The sequence below is a fragment of the Bombus huntii genome, chromosome 6 (assembly GCF_024542735.1).
Source record: "Bombus huntii isolate Logan2020A chromosome 6, iyBomHunt1.1, whole genome shotgun sequence".
Classification (NCBI taxonomy): Eukaryota; Metazoa; Arthropoda; class Insecta; order Hymenoptera; family Apidae; genus Bombus; species Bombus huntii.
This window is the reverse complement of record NC_066243.1, coordinates 16,786,510-16,804,227: the sequence shown is the minus strand read 5'-3', so window position 1 is coordinate 16,804,227 and position 17,718 is coordinate 16,786,510. Positions and strand designations below refer to the sequence as shown.

General features: G+C 35.3%; 4 protein-coding genes across 11 annotated transcripts; 2 read left to right on the top strand and 2 right to left on the bottom strand.

Annotated features, from left to right (window-relative positions):
* Nucleotides 1-109: 109 nt before the first annotated feature.
* On the bottom strand, nt 110-7,886 carry LOC126866249 (UDP-glucose:glycoprotein glucosyltransferase). Of its 4 annotated transcripts, none has more exons than XM_050619568.1 (24): nt 7,720-7,886; nt 7,103-7,313; nt 6,796-7,031; nt 6,535-6,717; nt 6,294-6,466; nt 5,946-6,141; nt 5,621-5,834; nt 5,320-5,540; nt 5,006-5,227; nt 4,552-4,910; nt 4,228-4,471; nt 3,935-4,120; nt 3,604-3,862; nt 3,398-3,506; nt 3,123-3,308; nt 2,820-3,026; nt 2,349-2,741; nt 2,159-2,173; nt 1,747-1,924; nt 1,487-1,669; nt 1,103-1,378; nt 906-1,022; nt 669-810; nt 110-537 (listed from the first exon to the last, which is right to left on the bottom strand). In XM_050619568.1, the coding sequence occupies exons 1-24, from the start codon at nt 7,741-7,743 to the stop codon at nt 491-493; spliced, it is 4,581 nt and encodes a 1,526-aa protein (XP_050475525.1). In that variant the 5' UTR covers nt 7,744-7,886; the 3' UTR covers nt 110-490. The 4 variants fall into 4 exon arrangements, with proteins under 4 accessions (XP_050475525.1, XP_050475527.1, XP_050475526.1 ...); XM_050619570.1 differs by lacking the exon at nt 7,720-7,886 and adding an exon at nt 7,446-7,670; XM_050619569.1 differs by lacking the exon at nt 2,159-2,173.
* Nucleotides 7,887-8,091: 205 nt separating this feature from the next.
* On the top strand, nt 8,092-10,266 carry LOC126866269 (mitochondrial chaperone BCS1). The gene is made up of 7 exons (XM_050619641.1): nt 8,092-8,472; nt 8,546-8,737; nt 8,897-9,036; nt 9,103-9,297; nt 9,362-9,595; nt 9,683-9,853; nt 9,928-10,266. Exons 1-7 carry the CDS (start codon nt 8,342-8,344, stop codon nt 10,140-10,142), a joined length of 1,278 nt encoding a protein of 425 aa, XP_050475598.1. The 5' UTR covers nt 8,092-8,341; the 3' UTR covers nt 10,143-10,266.
* LOC126866260 (probable basic-leucine zipper transcription factor Q) lies at nt 10,056-15,863 on the bottom strand. Of its 4 annotated transcripts, XM_050619614.1 has the most exons (9): nt 14,914-15,863; nt 14,404-14,724; nt 13,911-14,323; nt 13,562-13,830; nt 13,060-13,474; nt 12,512-12,991; nt 12,171-12,421; nt 11,768-12,021; nt 10,056-11,674 (listed from the first exon to the last, which is right to left on the bottom strand). In XM_050619614.1, exons 3-9 carry the CDS (start codon nt 14,022-14,024, stop codon nt 11,361-11,363), a joined length of 2,097 nt encoding a protein of 698 aa, XP_050475571.1. In that variant the 5' UTR covers nt 14,025-14,323; nt 14,404-14,724; nt 14,914-15,863; the 3' UTR covers nt 10,056-11,360. The 4 variants fall into 4 exon arrangements, with proteins under 4 accessions (XP_050475571.1, XP_050475570.1, XP_050475573.1 ...); XM_050619613.1 differs by having other exon boundaries at nt 14,404-15,863; XM_050619616.1 differs by having other exon boundaries at nt 12,512-12,943; nt 14,404-15,863.
* A 249-nt stretch (nt 15,864-16,112) lies between these two features.
* On the top strand, nt 16,113-17,691 carry LOC126866278 (general odorant-binding protein 69a-like). 2 transcript variants are annotated; one of them, XM_050619658.1, is made up of 6 exons: nt 16,113-16,359; nt 16,650-16,737; nt 16,820-16,872; nt 16,981-17,125; nt 17,345-17,409; nt 17,495-17,691. In XM_050619658.1, exons 1-6 carry the CDS (start codon nt 16,291-16,293, stop codon nt 17,510-17,512), a joined length of 438 nt encoding a protein of 145 aa, XP_050475615.1. In that variant the 5' UTR covers nt 16,113-16,290; the 3' UTR covers nt 17,513-17,691. The 2 variants fall into 2 exon arrangements, with proteins under 2 accessions (XP_050475615.1, XP_050475614.1); XM_050619657.1 differs by having other exon boundaries at nt 16,115-16,359; nt 16,981-17,137.
* The last annotated feature ends 27 nt before the right edge of the window (nt 17,692-17,718 follow it).

Genomic DNA, 17,718 nt, shown 5'->3' with positions numbered 1-17,718 from the left:
ATGGACAAATATTGCGAAAAATTTCGTATAAGGTCGAACGTTTTCTTATTCTATGTGCAAGAGAAAGCATTCTCATTCGACGAAGGAACGTGTATTTATAAAAGATTGCTTACAAACGTTACAAGTTTATTTTTTACAACTATAAAGTAGACAATACAAAATCACAATCGTGTTAACGGCACGGTCATAGTTGTCCGGCTACAGTTAACTACTACGATATTACGATAACAACGATCCATTTTCAAATGGCTGAATGTTTCGCTGAATTTCATAGAATCAATTGCAGTAATCTATTTCACCCTGCAGCGTTCGATATTCGCGTGTAAATGTATCGTATTCTTCTTACTTCCTCGGCATTAAAAAAAATCACGCGTCACTGCAACAATGTGCCTGCATATATTGAAAACGAAATTTAACTAGTTCTGGAAAGTTATTCGCAAAACTCTTCCCTTTTCTTGATCGATTTCCGTACAATTCATGCCATTTCTGCTTATAATTCTTCGTGCTTGGTAAAATCTTCCACATCTTCGAATGTTTCTAAAATAAAAGAGGACAAGAAGAATTGATAACAAGATTGATATATATAATACTATTGATATGTATAATGTTGCAAGAAGCATTGGTAAAGTATTGGCTATCGTTGTTTAATCGATGCGTTTAATCAATACCATTTTCCTCCTTCTCCGTTTGTCTATTCTCATTCTCCAGCTTCATCTGTAAGGCTTTTACTTCTTCATCATAACCTATCCATTCCGGTAATATACGTACGGCAGCTTGTAATTTAGCTTCCTTAGTCATTGGATTATTACACTATGTGATGCAAAGATCGAACAATATGTTTAAGTTTACGTTAGAAATGTATTATCAACTAAATGTAACGAATCTATGATATAAACTTTATTTACCAAGTCTATAGTTTTGGCATATTTCTTGGATGCATCGTCGCACCAAGTCTCACACCATAACCACTCCTGCGGCAGTGATTTAATACCCACTTGATGAATCATGTTATTGGGGAGATCCTAAAACGACGCGCTCATTTGTAATCGTTATATATTATTTAATCGAATCATTCCGGTATTACTGTTAGTATCGTACGGACTTGGTCCAAATTAGACAAACTATTAGGATCTTGACTCAATGCTTGATACTGTCCCCTTAATCTGTCTCCGGCTGCAATACGTCGGAATCGCTTCAAATCTACCACGTACAAAGCACTGATGTGATAAGCACGCCCCTGTAAATGATTTCGCCAATAACCTTGTTTCCAAAATCGAAATCCGTCCATTTCTTTCCTGCTGTCACAAAATGGAGTGTATGCATATGGCGCGCCGCCGAGGTCCATGGTCGCCAATTCTTTTAAATCTGCCCTTACAACCTAACATAATACAATGTTATTACGATCGTACAGAAGTAACAGTAGTAAAAGCAAAGATAACAAAAATATTAATGATTTACAGTAATTGCTTGTACGTAATTATTATACCTGATCAGCATCAACGAATATTATCTTTTTAACGTTTAAAGGAAACAGCACATCCAGAAATAGTATTTTGTAACCCCATATGGTTCTTTGCTTTTCAGTTTGTTGATGGAGCCAGCGAGGCCATTTGTATTGTACCAATTCATATTCAAAACCATATTCCTTTGCCATATGTGGTAAAAAATCCTAAAATGAAGGAAGATTTGTTGAAATATGTCATTTAATTTATTTATTAATTCCACTTCATAAACGTAATCGCTTACTTTTAACGTTGGTGATAGATAATTCTTCAGAAACCAGAATTTGACGGGACTTTTGGTATGCTTTATAACGCTTAACATCATAATTTTCAGAAATCTTTCATACAAGTGTCCAGAGGCTAAAGAGAAGATATTTAATTTTTCATCCTCATCGTCATTATCGTCTGCTGTCGTAAATGTCCTAATTTCGAAGAGAGCGATAAAATTAGGAAATGAAAGAAATTCAACTGTTTCTTTTTTTTGTTGAATTTCAGGAAGGTATGTAACGTGATTGAATAACCGTACAAGTGTTGTATTCAAATGTATAACGCACGTTTAAGATGCGAAACAATTGGTAAAATAATTATGTATCCTTACACATTACGAGCAATATACGTTGTACGCGATAATGTTTAAATAGTTATTGAAAGCTTACCAAAATTTGGAAAAGCTAAAAAGAGAGAGAAAATAAACAGAAATTAAAGTTAGAGGATCGCCTAACACGACGTGCTAAAAATATTTCATATCTTTATATATACTTAGTGCCAACGCGAATTTAAAACTATTCTAAAAAGGCGTAGTCGACATACACCTATACAAAAGCGAACAGTGCAAGTTTTATTTACCTAGAAATAGAGTTCCATAAGCCAGAACTTTTATCGTCTTCCGATAAAAGATCCATTCCCACCTTGTCCGGCTTTTTCGATACTTTGACTTTCAACACGTGACTTCTGAGGGAACTTATAACAACCTTTACGTCATTGCCGTTTTGTAAAACATCTTGACCACCAATAGTAGTAAAATCATAGATTTCTGCCGACCGTCCTTGCCGCAAACGCAATATCCATTCCCCTGGGTTTGCTTTAAGCTGAAAATATCCTAAGTTCGCCATTACTATAGTGTCCACCATAAGTGGTTGCTTTTCCGTTCCCAATGTGATTTGTAATCCACGAGGTGGATTTCCGATTACTGCTTCGAAACAATGACCTTCAAGAAGTAAATGCTCTAATTCAAATTCGCTGTAACAAAGAATTGTGGGTATACAACAAACACATTTTAATTGTGATCTATAGTTTCTTCCAACACGATACACTTACCTGTGCACTCCAATTGCTACATTGTCCAATTTAATATTGTCTAAATCGTACACGCTCCTAACTACTTCCACTAACCAATTTTCTGGTGCATGAATATACTGTGTCAAAAGAGATGAAGTTGGTAATTTTGTAAATTTTGCCATAGCCCCATTAACACGTCCGTCGGGGGAGAATTGTAACTGAGGTTCGAACACGAAACGATAAAAGCTGAAGTAATATAAATAAAATGCATAAATATAAAAGGAACAGCTCAATGTAGTAACATAATTTCGTATGAAATTAAAAGAACAGTATATAATATACCTTTTCAACGGCATATCGCTATTTTTGTCCAAACAGTTTAAAAACACTTTAACGTTACAGTTTAAAGATTGTCGAAGCGTTTTTAAAATCGGACCCAATTTTTGTGCGCCGCGAGATACTGGATCAACGATAGCAATCAAGGTAAATGCCACTTCGTCCGAATTTGTTGCTGGAACCTTTATGGCGCTAGATATATTAACAATCAGAATGTTAGGAATCGTTTAATTGTTTAAACTCGCTCATAAAAATTATCTTTTTACCATTTCCACACTCACCTATATTCATCACCGTGAAATGGAACGTGAAATCGGCTCCGCGTTTGAGGGTGCGATGCTAATAAGGATGTAATTTTCATTATCATATCATCGGTGACTTCGTTTTTTTCTGCACAAAAGATCATTACAACATTATATCATTCAAATAACATAGATACCACAGCTGTACATCATATGTATATATTATCATAGATTAACTTCCGTACCATACTCATCATTTTCCAACAATTGTCCCTTTATTAATATTTTGAACAATTTATCATCATAAGTACTTTGACTGAATCTTTCCAAAAGCGAAAAATCTTCGCTTGTAAATTCTTCGCCCTCATCTAAAGGACCAATTAATCTTCCATTACACACGATCGCTCTAACTCCTTGTTGCAGGTTTAGTACTGTTTTCACGTACTGGCGATGTACAAACAATTCATCAGCTTGGTTTTTCAACTGTTCTTTTACAGCCTCTTCCTAATTTTACGATAATTTGTTAAATATTTATTAGCATGGCCAAATTTTTTCGTAAAAAAGAAAAATAATTACCTCTATGTCAATTTTGCCGTTAGCAACATCTTCTTTAATTATGTTACGAATAAAACGTATAGCCTTATCTGCCGGCAGGCTATGTAACGTAGCTAGAACTATTTGATTAATATCAATTGTATTATCATCATTAGTACCGTCGAACGGATTAACGATTACACTAATTCTGACATCTGCATTCGAATCCTGAATCATAATCACCGCACAATTATATTTAAATATTAATGGAAATAATTTACTTAGTTACTTTATTGTACAACTCTGTGCATAAACAAGCGCGAGAAATCACTTACTATGTATTCAAGCGCCTCGCGTAATAATTGTCTCCCTTCTGCATCATTTAAATTTGCTACAATCCAAAAGGTATATAAATGATGTACACTTGTGCGTCGTGTTACGTATAAATAACGCATTCTATCCATCAACCATGTTGATAAATCTTGAGGACTCCATTTACTATAATCTTTATCGTTAGGTATAGTGCCGATTAAGTTTAACCATGTGTGTTTCTCCGGTTTCAATATTCGCTCATTCAAGCTATAACAAGTGAATAAAGATAATAAACGAACTGAAATCGCAAGGATCATATTCGTGAATTTTTAAATAAAATCTCATACCGAGGCATAACATTTGGCTGATTCATAATATAATCGACTACATCATCTCCTTCGGTTATTTCTCCTCGATACACTGCTTTTTGTAATGCAGGCGTTTGTGACATGATCGTAGATAGAACAGCTTCTTCGAATGAGTTGGCATTCAATTGTTCGGCCGACAAAGGTACACCATTTAGCAAAGCTTGCGGAAATTTTTTAAAACCAGATCGTTTTACGAAATCATTAGCTAAGTGACGTCCTACGTCATATTCAGATTCTTCACCGAGGATATAATTTACGTTAGCAGACGAATCTTGCACTTTTATTGCTTTCTTTACATCTTCTACGTCTGGACCTTCTGAACCAATATAATTTCCTAACTAAAATTATACATCATGAATTACAAATATCGTTCATTTCATATATATGATTAATGAAACTACACAACAAATGATCGAATACTGTAAGGCCTTACATTTATCAGAAATTGCAAAGCATGTTCCGATCCTTTAGTTTCCGCAAAGTAATGATATGCATTATTAACGGCAACACTAGCATCAGTCAATCCAGTTATAGAAGTATCGTGATTCGTTACGAAAACAAAACCTACTCTTAATGGTGCGGAATGTAGATATAAAGATTGTGCTAAAGTTATCAAAGGGGTGGATTCTCCGCTTAAAGGGTCGATAATTAATACCTATTGAAATATACAATTTTTAGATAGATTTGTATCTTTACAACTGTCTAACATTACATTGTAATTATTCTAGATCATCAACGTTTACAAACCAAATTGTACAAATTTCTTCTAATATTTCTAAGCATGCCAGGAAAAGTTGGTCTTAATAATTCTGTTAACGACGACGACCATCTTCCGTAAGCTGAATCCTGTTCGATATCGTTTACCCAAATTATTGCCGAATCTCTTATATCCATTGCGAATTCTTGTTTATCCATGTTAATGGACAAATCCAAAGTCAGCAATGTACTCATCTCCTTGTTATTAAATCCTATAAATGAGATGTTCAATAATGTTATAGTTCATTTTGCACTTAACGAGTTATTCCTAACAATACAACATGTGTCGTACCGATTTTACGAAGAGATTCCATTACTCTTAATTCGCTTCTTAATGATTCTAAAAGACTAAGCACATCTACTGCTTCTAGATCAAAAAATAAACCATTAATAAAAAGTGCAGTATCTGTGGGTTGTATATTTAAACTTGTAGAAAACATTGCTTGATTGAGTTTCATTTCTTTCTTCATTTCATTATTCACTTTTGTTCTAATTAGAGATTTTGCCTTCAAATAAATTAGGATATCATCATTAACAGGAAATACTAAACAACATAAAATAAAAGCGTAAAATGCTCGCAACAGGATCAATAATATGTATTGTAAAAAGATATTTACTTGCATTGGAAAATTTTGCGAAATATCCGTCAAAACATTAATGGCTTCGTTTGTGGGAGAATTCATTATCCTTTCAGCTGCTTGATGACTTAATTCTTGAAACTGCCACACTTTTAGAGCACCAATTTCATGACTAGTTTCAAGTAAATGAGTTTGTAACTTATCCAGCTCTAATTGCTTATCAGGGTACAAGTTTCTAAAATGATCAAGCCAAATTATAGTAATAGAAAATGAACGAAAAAGTAGATAAAACGGAATAAATGAAAAATTGTAAACGTATATATACTTCAGAATTAATACTAACGTGAAAATCAAATTTATATGCATATTAAGATATAACCACCTTACTTTAATGTTACAAAATTAATTCCATCTATTTCTTCTGTGCTATCATTAGTGGTCTCTGAGTCTTTTCCTGCATTATCTTTGATATCCGAATCATCTGTTGCTTTATACTCTGTAGACTTCATTTGCAGTTCTACCCCATATCCCGATAAACGTACGTTTTTGTCTATTCTATCCTGCAAAGACCATAATAAAAGACATTAAAAGTTTGTTATTACTGTTACACCAGGTATAATTACAATACCTTTAAATAATGTCGCAAAATATAACTAATTCCTCTATTTTCTGTAAGACTTTTTAATTTGTTATGAAAATCTGAGAATTTTGGTGTTCCAATCTGGCCATACAATATAATAATCTTTTCTGATTGCTGAGACGTATGATAACGATGATCTACACTATATGTATCTGGACGTAACCAAGTATCCTATGTAATAAGTGATAAAATGCATAAATGAAATCAATTAAAATAGATACATGTATCAAATGTTTACATGTCACCTACTTGACTAGCTAGTTCCTCTAATTTTTCTAAAGAACAAGTAAACACTCCACCGACATCTACTACATTATAACAATCAAAGATGGAAATATTTTTATTTTCTGCCATTTGTGTGAACATTTCCACTCGTGCCGAATAAATTCGTAAGGACAGACCCAATTTCATTAATGCTACCTCTGATTGAGATAAATATTTTTCAGCAAAAGCAATAACAGCATCGTAGTTTTCTTTTTCTGTAACTACAAAAAAGAAAACAACATGAAATTATATTGCCGCTAATTTAATGAAGGTTAAGATAGATGAAAATTACCATTTCTTAAATCATAATTGGCAAAAGCATCTATGAATTTCCAAAAGTAACTTGGATTTTCATCATTTAGATATTCAGCAGCTTCAAGAGCTAAGGGTGTTTCTTTCCATTTTGCATCTATTAGAGTGGTTACATATTTATTTACCCTTCTGTCTGCTTTAATGTATATCACACACAGTAGTAAAAAATAAAAAAATATAATTAACCGCATCTGCAAATAATATTAAGATTATTAATAGTAGGAAAAGTAGTAGTAAAAATGTAAGAGGTTCGATAAGGTTGAAAAATATGTTTCCGCGACAATACTATTATGTTTAGAATTTGAGAAGAATAAAAGTTATACTTTTGATTTGCCATACAATGAAATAGCCGAACTACTAAACGTATCTATTATACATCAATATTCATTGTTACGAAGATATGTTTCTATCATTATATTCAAATAATTGATAGATCAAAGTGATACAACTTCCTATTCATATCGACGTTAGACTATCGAATAAAACGAAAAAAAATGTAAATAATAAAAATTATTAAAAATAAGAATAATATAATTAATAGATTTTTATGATGTCGTAGTATGGAAGAAAAGGATTCATTTAATGAAATTTGCATACCTTTAAATTTACCATGAAACTCATATTATGGAAGAATTGGATAACGATAATAGCCAATCCATGCAGAGCACGTGCGGTAAATATCGTACTAGTGAAAAAGTTCGGCTACGTAAGCTACCTTTAAGTTTATACGTGGTAGTACGTAGTATTAGTATAAATGATTATTATACCCATAGCATTCATTTACAGATTTCACAAACTAGATGTGGCGATTTATTAAAATATACTATCAGATATCAGTAATATATTCCTTTTAAACGAATGAATCATTTTCAAAAATATATTACTTGCAAACTTTTAATCTAGGACTATCGATGTGCTTCTGAAACAAATCTATAAATTTCCTAGATTCTTTTGTGCAACCTAAACCAAAAAATATTTTTTTTTCTCTCTTATGATTTTGTATAGTATTCAAATTGTACGAGAATAGGTCAAGAAGAACTTGTTTTATAGTTAGATGGTTTTAAATGTAATGTAAATGAAAAGTAATATTGTATGTTATGAAAAACAGTTAAACGTTACTGACGCTGATATCATAAGAAGGATTGGTACATATGAAGCAGTGTAATAAAAACAATTTAATACTTTTACTGCGTTTAAGAAAGAAACAAATAATTGCATTATGACGATAATAGATTACGTGCAAACTTTATCCGATAATCCATATTTCGGAGCTGGTTTTGGTCTATTTGGGTTAGGTGCCGGAGCAGCGATGTTACGAAAAGGAATGCAAGCAGGAATGATACTATTTAGGTATTATTTACATCCAAATTGTATGTTATCTGTCATTCAATAATATATGATGTTGAATTTTTTTCAAACATAGGCGACATTATATGATCACTTTAGAAGTTCCATGCCGTGATAAAAGCTACCAATGGCTTTTACAATGGATTACACACAAAGGTGCAAAAGAAACACAACATCTGTCTGTTGAAACAAGTTTCGAGCAAAAAGAAACAGGTCACATAAAAACTAGATATGATTTCATACCAAGTATTGGAACACATTTTATTAGGTTAGAAATAACTGTACTTATCACTGCAATATTTCATTTTGCAATGACAAGTATGATACATTGTAATAATGGCTAAAATTACAATAGTTAAATGTTTTCATAATTGTATTATATATTTAGATTAAATGTAAATTATTTGTTCAATGTTCAAATAAATAGATATGAAGGGAATTGGATAAGGGTAGATCGAACTAGAGAACAACAATCGTTGGATATACAAATGGGTATACCATGGGAAACGGTACAACTTACAGCCTTAGGAAGAGATAAAAATATCTATTTTAATATTTTAGAAGAGGGTAAGAGGCTAGCTCATTATGCCAGGATTGCTAAAATATTATTGAATAACAAATATTTATTTGTAGCCAGACAGATGGCATTAAGGGAGTATGAAGGCAAAACGATAATGTATACCGCAATGGGAAGTGAATGGAGACAATTTGGACATCCCAGGAAACGAAGACCACTAGATTCGGTCGTTTTAGATATTGGGGTAGCAGAAAGGATAATAAGCGATTGTCGTGAATTTATGACAAATCCTGCATGGTATAGTGATCGTGGTATGTAAATAATAGTACGGGGAAACGTCGCACAAAGTACAAAACACGTTTACCGTTGGTGTAGGAATTCCGTATCGGCGAGGGTACTTATTATATGGCCCTCCGGGTTGCGGAAAATCGTCGTTTATTACTGCGTTAGCTGGTGAATTAGAACTGGGCATTTGCGTTTTAAACTTATCAGAGCGAGGTTTAACGGATGATAGATTAAATCACTTACTAGCGGTAGCCCCGCAACAAACTATTATTCTTTTGGAAGATATTGATGCCGCATTTGCTAGCCGAGAAGAAAGCAAAGAAAGTAGGTGGCAAATCTGAAGCAAATTCATAAGATTGTACATAATTTTTTACATTAAAGCATTATCAACTTCCGCTTATTTTGTTACAGTGAAAGCTGCGTATGATGGTTTGAATAGAGTTACATTTAGTGGTTTATTAAATTGTTTGGACGGCGTTGCTTCTACGGAAGCAAGAATTCTATTTATGACAACCAATTACTTAGAAAGATTGGATCCTGCGTTAGTTAGGCCTGGTAGAGTAGATGTAAAAGAGTATATAGGTACTATATTTTTAAACGATAAAAAATGGATCGAATTTTTATGGTACTGAATCAATGGTGCTCTCTGGTTTCAGGCTGGTGTAGCGCAAAACAAGTGGAACAGATGTTTTTGAGATTTTATAGGAATATTGACGACAGAGCAAATAAACTTGCTAAACAGTTCACAGAAACTGTAATATCGCAAAATAAACAAGTTAGCCCAGCGCAAATTCAAGGATTCTTTATGTTTTATAAAAACAATCCTGATGATGTACTAAAAAATGTTTCACACATATGGGAACTTACGTGATGAATCGTATTATTAAGTAATGTAGAACATCATTTTGCACGACAAATTCTTACAGCGACACGTTGAATAGTCATAAGAAATATGCATGTAAGGATAAAAAAAGTATACAGTTTAAAACATCGTAGACTATTTGTTTTCATCCCTGAAACTTCCGTAAAGACGAAAGTAACAATACCAATAATAATAATAGCATTAATAATAATAATAATAATAGTGATACAAATTTTCTACTTTTACAGTCATTTATTTCACGTATTTCATTACCACATTGTGAATGACGATTCAAAGATAAAATACATTGTATAGCAAAATAAACATTGTATAACTTTTCTTTTATTTTTATCAATATATCTGTTTAATTACGATCATATGCGCAATATATTTACACAATACTGACGTGTTTTTTTCACGTTGACTTAAATTGATTCAATTAGTTTCATTCAACATGAAAATTCTTTAAATCGATGGAATTGATACTGGTAATAATAATGATTGATAAGTAATAATTTCTAATACTAAATTTTTAATAATAAGTAATAACTTTAAATTTAAGGAAAATATTTTATAAAAGTTTATACTTACAATAACATTGTTTTTTCATATATGAATTTCATCAAAACTTATTATCCATGTAAAGGATGGATGTCGATTACATCGTTATGCGTTAAAAGTGAACATTTAAAGGTCTTCGTTTCACAATTTCGATTCGGTACAAAAAGCTTTTCCATCATTTTACGATATTGCATTTATAATCATATAAATGATACATCCAATCTTAAAAACAATACAAAGAAAATAATCTTTTTTCCAAAAATGTCATATTCTGTTCGGTATCTATTAACAATTAAATTAATTACCTCTAATGAATTAACTCATATATTTATGAGGATGATTAAAAGATTAATTATAATCGATTAAAATTTTACATACTATTTCAATTTTTACAGACCGTTAGTTACTCGATAATATCTATTTGAGGCTTTTATTCCAAATTTTAGCAATCGTAAAAATACTGAAATATTTCCACGAATGCGACTTACGATTAACAAATTAGCTTCACGTTACTATCATAAATAGTATAAATGTAAAGCTAATGTAATAATTTGAGTTTTTGAATCGAACGTTATAAGATGTGATAAAAAGTTAAAAAATTTGGAACAATACGTTGTAAAAGTGATTTGGAAGTTTATGATTTAATGTTATTCGTGTAATCGATGATTAGAAACTCCAAATGTACGGTTCATAATTTAAAGGATCTGGTTGTTCCATGTGTCCTGTGTGACTGTTACTTCCAACCATACACGATGGATAGGCAACTCCGGTATTTCCTTGACCCGATACGGGTGTCACAATTGCTGGTGCTAATCGACAGTCAGGCCTTTGTTGCATCATAGAACTGATTGGTTGTATCGATTGAGATGCTGGCGGAGGACCTGCTGGCGGATGCGATTGAGATTGAACAATTGTAGAAGGAGGTGCGGAAATATTATGAATAGGTTGTATTATATTAGAACCTGAAACATAGTTTGCCACTAAAAAGTGGTTTTCCAAAATTATCAATTAGTTTTGATCACACGTACAAAAGTAATACATTATGATATTATGTTAAGGTATGTTGATCTTACTTGTTCCAGGATTATGGAATGATAAAGTAGTAGTTTGTTCCGACATTATGTTTGCAGGTGGTGAAACCATCTTCACTGGAACCGCTTCGGGTTTTCTTTTTCTAGTAGATAATCGTTTCTGCGTGTTGTTTGATGCTTGATCGCGTTTTTTATTATTGCTTGACTTTTTCTTCTTCTCGCCCGGTAGTTTTGGCTTATTCGGTCGATTTCCACTTGGTTGCCAAAGGTGTACAGTATGTACAGCATTTCCTTCTCTAAAATAGTTGACCATTGCTTGATACGGATAAATATGTATATATATGTATGTATATGACGTGTGTACTAAAGGATAATCTTTCCTTTGTTTCTCTTTTCTTCCTTTTTTTTACTTTCCTCTTTTTGGTTTCTTAATTAACATACTAACCCCTGTTTCTTTCCAAGCTTCCAACTGTGTATACCGGCTTTATGCAGCCTTTCCCTGATTGTATCAACGCTACATTTTAAACCCAGAGCAGGCGCAACATGTTTAGCTGCAGTCAGCGGTTGCTGAGTAGCCATAGCAACAATGGCTTCGTCTTGTTCTTTAGTAGTGATTCGTCGACGACCCTTTCTTTCTTTAGTTTGTACGTTGCCTTCTTTATGCCAACGTTCTAACCATCTTTTAACGGTACGTTCCTATTTAATAACGAGCATTGCGTATACGGGGCTACCCTCGAGATCATTGTAATTATGTGAATCCATCAAGACGAACATGTTCCTTCTTACCGATCTGTCGATTGCAAGCGCGATAGATAACGTGGATAAACCAGCTTCGGACATGCCGATCATACGATTTCGAATTTCAACGCTGGTTTCCAATGTCCCTTTTGCTTTCCCGCCTTTTTTTTTCCTTTTTTGTAGTTGATTTCTCGTGCTACCTTCTTCCGATGAAACTTTATCCTGATTAGATTCTATGCTAGAAGACTGATTATTATCTTGAGAACCACGAGTATTAGAATTATCAGAAACTAAATTCGTACTGGTTTGTGGACTAGTTAACTGAGAATGTAAGTGATCACGATGCTGCTGTTGTTGCTGCTGAACTTCTGCTTGAAGTTGCCCTTGTTGTTGATCAAGATTATGAGTCTGATCCGTGATCGTTTGTTGTACTTGTTGGATATGGTGTTGCCGTTCCTGTTGTGCGTGCAACTCTTGGAGCTGTTGAGAGGAAACTACTTGTTCGTGAGATATTGAATTTTGTTGACCCTAATGTTTGGGAAAAGAAATGATATATCGAACGAATGTTTATATAAGAACAAGCAGAGTATACAAACCTGTGGATAATGATGACTTCCTTGTACTAAATCTAGAGGCCAATTCTGAGAGATATTCAGACCAGGATGCTGATAAATAGGTTGCGTTTCTTGAGTTAAACTCAGAGTATTGCCAAAATCTGTCTGAGGGTGTAAAGGTTGAGGCGGTGCTTGTATTTCATTGGCTTGCGTCTGCGAAGCACTTTGTTGTTGATATATAAATGCCTGTTGTTCGTTAGAAGACTTTACGCTTTCCGTTGGTGCTCCATCTCCGACATAAACATCTTTGGCTCTAATTTTCCTTAGTGGATTTCTCTTTTTAGCTATACTAGCATTCTTTTCATTCTTATTAGGATCTCTGGAAGACTTTTTTTTCCCTAATTGCGTTCCAGTAGGTCTCCATACAGGTTGTTGTATAGCAACACCATCCGTATCGCTGCGAATGGAAAGGCAGAATCGAATGGCGTAAACAGAATAGGGTATTAACGTTTAAAAAGTAGCAGATAACATCGAAAAAACTAACCCGAGTGGGATTCTTTGCATGTATTTTCGCGAAGGACTCCAATTATGAATTCCAGCTTTATGTAACCTTTCGCGTATAGTATCGACAGAACAAGTAAGTCCTAAAGCAGGAAGTACAGCTTTTGCTGCCGTTATCGGTGTCTGTGTGGCTAGTCGAACAATTGCTTCGTCTTGTTCCGCTGTTGTTGCTCTCTTACGTCCACATCGTTCTCGAGTTTCCACCGTGCCTTCTTTGTCGAATCTGTTTAACCATCTCTTTACTGTACGTTGCTAAAACGATAAAACACAATGTACATAATATCGTATGTTTCATCGAAAGTAATATGATGCGGTCTTTGAAAACTACGTACCGAACAATTTACGGCGGCTGCAATTTCTCGCAGGCCTAAACCTGCTTCATACATTCCTACCATTCGATTTCTTAATTCCGGCGTTGTTTCATGCACTCCTCTCGTTTTTCCCATTTTGTTTCAAGTTACCGAATCGTTTCATCCAGAACAAGCGACAAGAGTGTCGCAAAAAATTTTAAATTTTACGCGAAAAGTGACGTAAGAATAGGATGGATCACGTGACAATGGCAGTGCTCGATCAGAAAGTTTTCCGAAATTTTAATTAGGTTCCTGCGATATCCTTTTCGTTTGTCGCGCGATCTTCAAATTTCGAAAACTTCCACATCGTATCATTCGTACTTCGTGACCGAAGTTCTGCTACGAACGTATTTTAAAAAGCATTGTTTCTTTCTTGTCTTCGACATGGTATCGTGCTAGAAATGGATCGAAATGTTGGCGTCGACGGAATGCAATTGGAACGTTCAACGAACTCGACTTCATTCGATAAATTTACCTTGATTATCTTCTTCCAATTGAGATCATTCATTCAGTGTTGCAGATCATCGACGACACTTTATATTTTCACTCTCGATATCCGTTGTATACCTCGTTTTGGCCGAAATGCAGTCGCTCGAAGAAAACGCTGTAGTCAATACAACTTCAGCTGTACAGTCTGTCGAGATTCGTTTGTCCTTGTTTTGTCTTTCGCGATTCCAAATTCGTCGAAGCATCGCTGTTTAAAAACTTCTTCTCTCTGAGGAAATATTTGAAATGCGACACAGCAAAACCACGTAATGATCGCTATTTAGGCTTTGAAATGTTTTCAATTTAAGAACTGAAACAAACGTGCGTTAGAATGCGTCAATATTAATTCGGTCAGACTGTACTGTGTATGTCATCGACCGCCAACAGCTCGTCGGAATCGTTTCATCCGTGGAAAATCGAACAAATTTCATCCGACTGAAAGATTTCCAAATAAACGAACGCCCGAAGGAAGATCTCTCGCAAATCTAATCAAATTTACCTGTTATTCTATGGAAAAAGAACGGCTTATATTCCGTCAATACTAAATCAGCTGACTGTATATCCGCGAGCAGCGGGAAAGATACAATCGTTAAAAAGGTTATGTTAAATGAGAAAATTGATCACGCGACAAACACGACATTTCGACGGACATTGAGTTAACGATCATTGTGCAAATTTCGTAGAATGACCTCGTTCTTTCGATGACTAATATATGTGTATATATACATATACATGTATATGTATCAGTATTACTACACGACTCGCGTTCGGCCAAGTCAATGGTCAATAATTTTAAAAGGCGACTGTACTCGAGACAACGTTACTGGCGATTCGTTCGGCTATATTCGCCTACCTTCGCCGGAATTGTATTGACCCACGAAATGCTTCCCTTGCTTATATGACGCGTGATTCGCGCGCTGAATAGATATGTTGGGTGTACGTTTATTCGTATTTTGGCGCGAATATTTTACAAAACCTTTCTCGTTCTTTCCCTTTGTTTCTGTTGATGTTAAGATAATGTGTCAAAAATACGCGATTGCGAATCAAAAATCAGAACGCACGATCTTATAACTGCCTATCGATTGTACAACTCCAATCTCGTTGTTGCGAGTGGGCTTAAAAATAAAATTAAAGAGGAAAACTTTCGTCGGCGATCAACCAAACAGACGAAGTTCTGGGGTAAAGAGCTGAACGAACACGATGCGTTTTCGTTTGTTGGTATTTGGTTCTCGTTCGACGGTAGTTGTGAATAAGCTTCGTTCTTTTGCAATTTGTAAACGACGAATGAATAGGAACGAAACGAGTCATTTGAATCGGTTGGATGTGTTAGAGATAAGAGGAATTACATAGGGTCAGATCGCAAAATGGTAATATCCGCCAATCAAATCTGCATTTATGCGTACACCCTGGCCTATATATGTAGAATCGAAAGGTTCGTTCACCCGTGTGTCTTTCGACTTTGAAAAGACGGTTTAATCGTCGGGGTTCGAAAAATAGTTTAACAAGATAATCGATGCGATGATCGAAGGCAAGTTAGGCAAAGACACGATCCGTTTTGTCATCTATCAACGGAACGAGGGATATAATCGAACGAGTGTACAGCGTGGACTAAATTTCGCAGCGAAGGTGGCGACATGAGATTTCGAGGTGGAGAGATCTCCCCCTTGTTCGGTCGATCCATCGCCGTCGACCGTAGACGTTCAGTCGCGCCCTCGCGCTCACCGACATCGCTAATCGTCGTTACTCTTTCTCGCCCTCCGAACGTAACGTCGGGTCGTCCAGATCACGTTATTTCATTCGTGATTAGCTTCGATTGGAAATCAGTCGTTCCGACATTTCTTTCCGACTTATATCGTTCCGATATCAGATACGAACCATGAATTACACGGTATTGTTGAGCTTGTTGATCGTCTGTTGGATTCGGTTGCCAGTAGTTCGTTGTGGGGTACGTAATACATCATATCACGTTTAAAATATTCTCTTTCCATCTTGTTCTTCGCAATCGATGCTGTTTCGATCTATTTGATGTTTATTTTTACTTGTGAAATTCGAAAGAAGTAGGAAGAGCGATGGTCGCGCGGTCGCGGTGGCGATCGCGCGCGCATCGAGCTTTGGCTAAGGATATGCATGCAAGGAAAGGAAAAAGAAACGGATAGATTTATATAGATAGACAGTAATTATTTCGATCTGACTCGAACTCGAGAGGATTAACGATAAGAAAAATATGTTTCATAGACGCGACCGAGTTTCGTTTCGGACGAAATGATCGCAACGGCAGCTAGCGTGGTGAATGCTTGTCAAACGCAAACAGGCGTGGCGACAGGTAGGACCGTCGAGTAGCGATCGAATGACGCGTCGTTTAATTAATAAATAAATTAGTCTAATTTGGTTGTTGCCTGTTTCAGTGGATATAGAGGCAGTGAGGAATGGTCAGTGGCCCGAAACACGTCAATTGAAGGTAATAATACATTGGTAAAGTTGGCAAGTCGGTGTGTCGCGGTATGTCCGCGGTTTTGGGCAACTTATTCAGCGGAAAAGAAAGAAGCGCTCTCTCTTTGGTTCGCAGTGTTACATGTACTGTTTGTGGGAACAATTCGGGCTAGTCGATGACAAGAGAGAACTCAGCTTGAACGGCATGCTCACGTTTTTCCAAAGAATACCAGCTTACAGGGCAGAGGTGCAGAAAGCGATCAGCGAGTGCAAGGGGATCGGTAAATATTTGGGTATCTATATTCTATTTGTTATATTTTTCGTCTTAATGATCGATCGAAACCTCTCGATCGAAACCTCTCTTTGTTCCTTCCTGTACATTCATTTCCCAAAACCATCACTTATGTGAAACAACAACACTCCATCAGTTTTATCTCGATGGCATACGATTAATCGGATCCTGCACGGTCATTTCGGTCGTTAATCGATCGTTCTTTTAGCTAAAGGTGACAATTGCGAGTACGCGTACAGGTTTAACAAATGTTACGCGGAATCATCTCCGCGGGTGAGTACACAATTCTGATTCGACGAACGACAGTTTCGTTTATCGTTTTGATCTTGTCAGCCACTTGTTTGCGCCTGTGTTTCAGACCTACTATCTCTTTTAACCGAGTTTCATTCGAATCGAAGAAGAGACGAGATCGGAAGGAAGCGATGCAACTATCTCATCGAACGAATCGAAGCTGGCGTTGAATTGTGTTTCGCCTTATCACCTAACAGAATTGTTACCCATTGAAACGAGTAGACGGCTTTCTGTACGAAACGTTAATAAAAGAAAGAGACATTAGTCTATCGCGTTACTTTTGTCTTACAG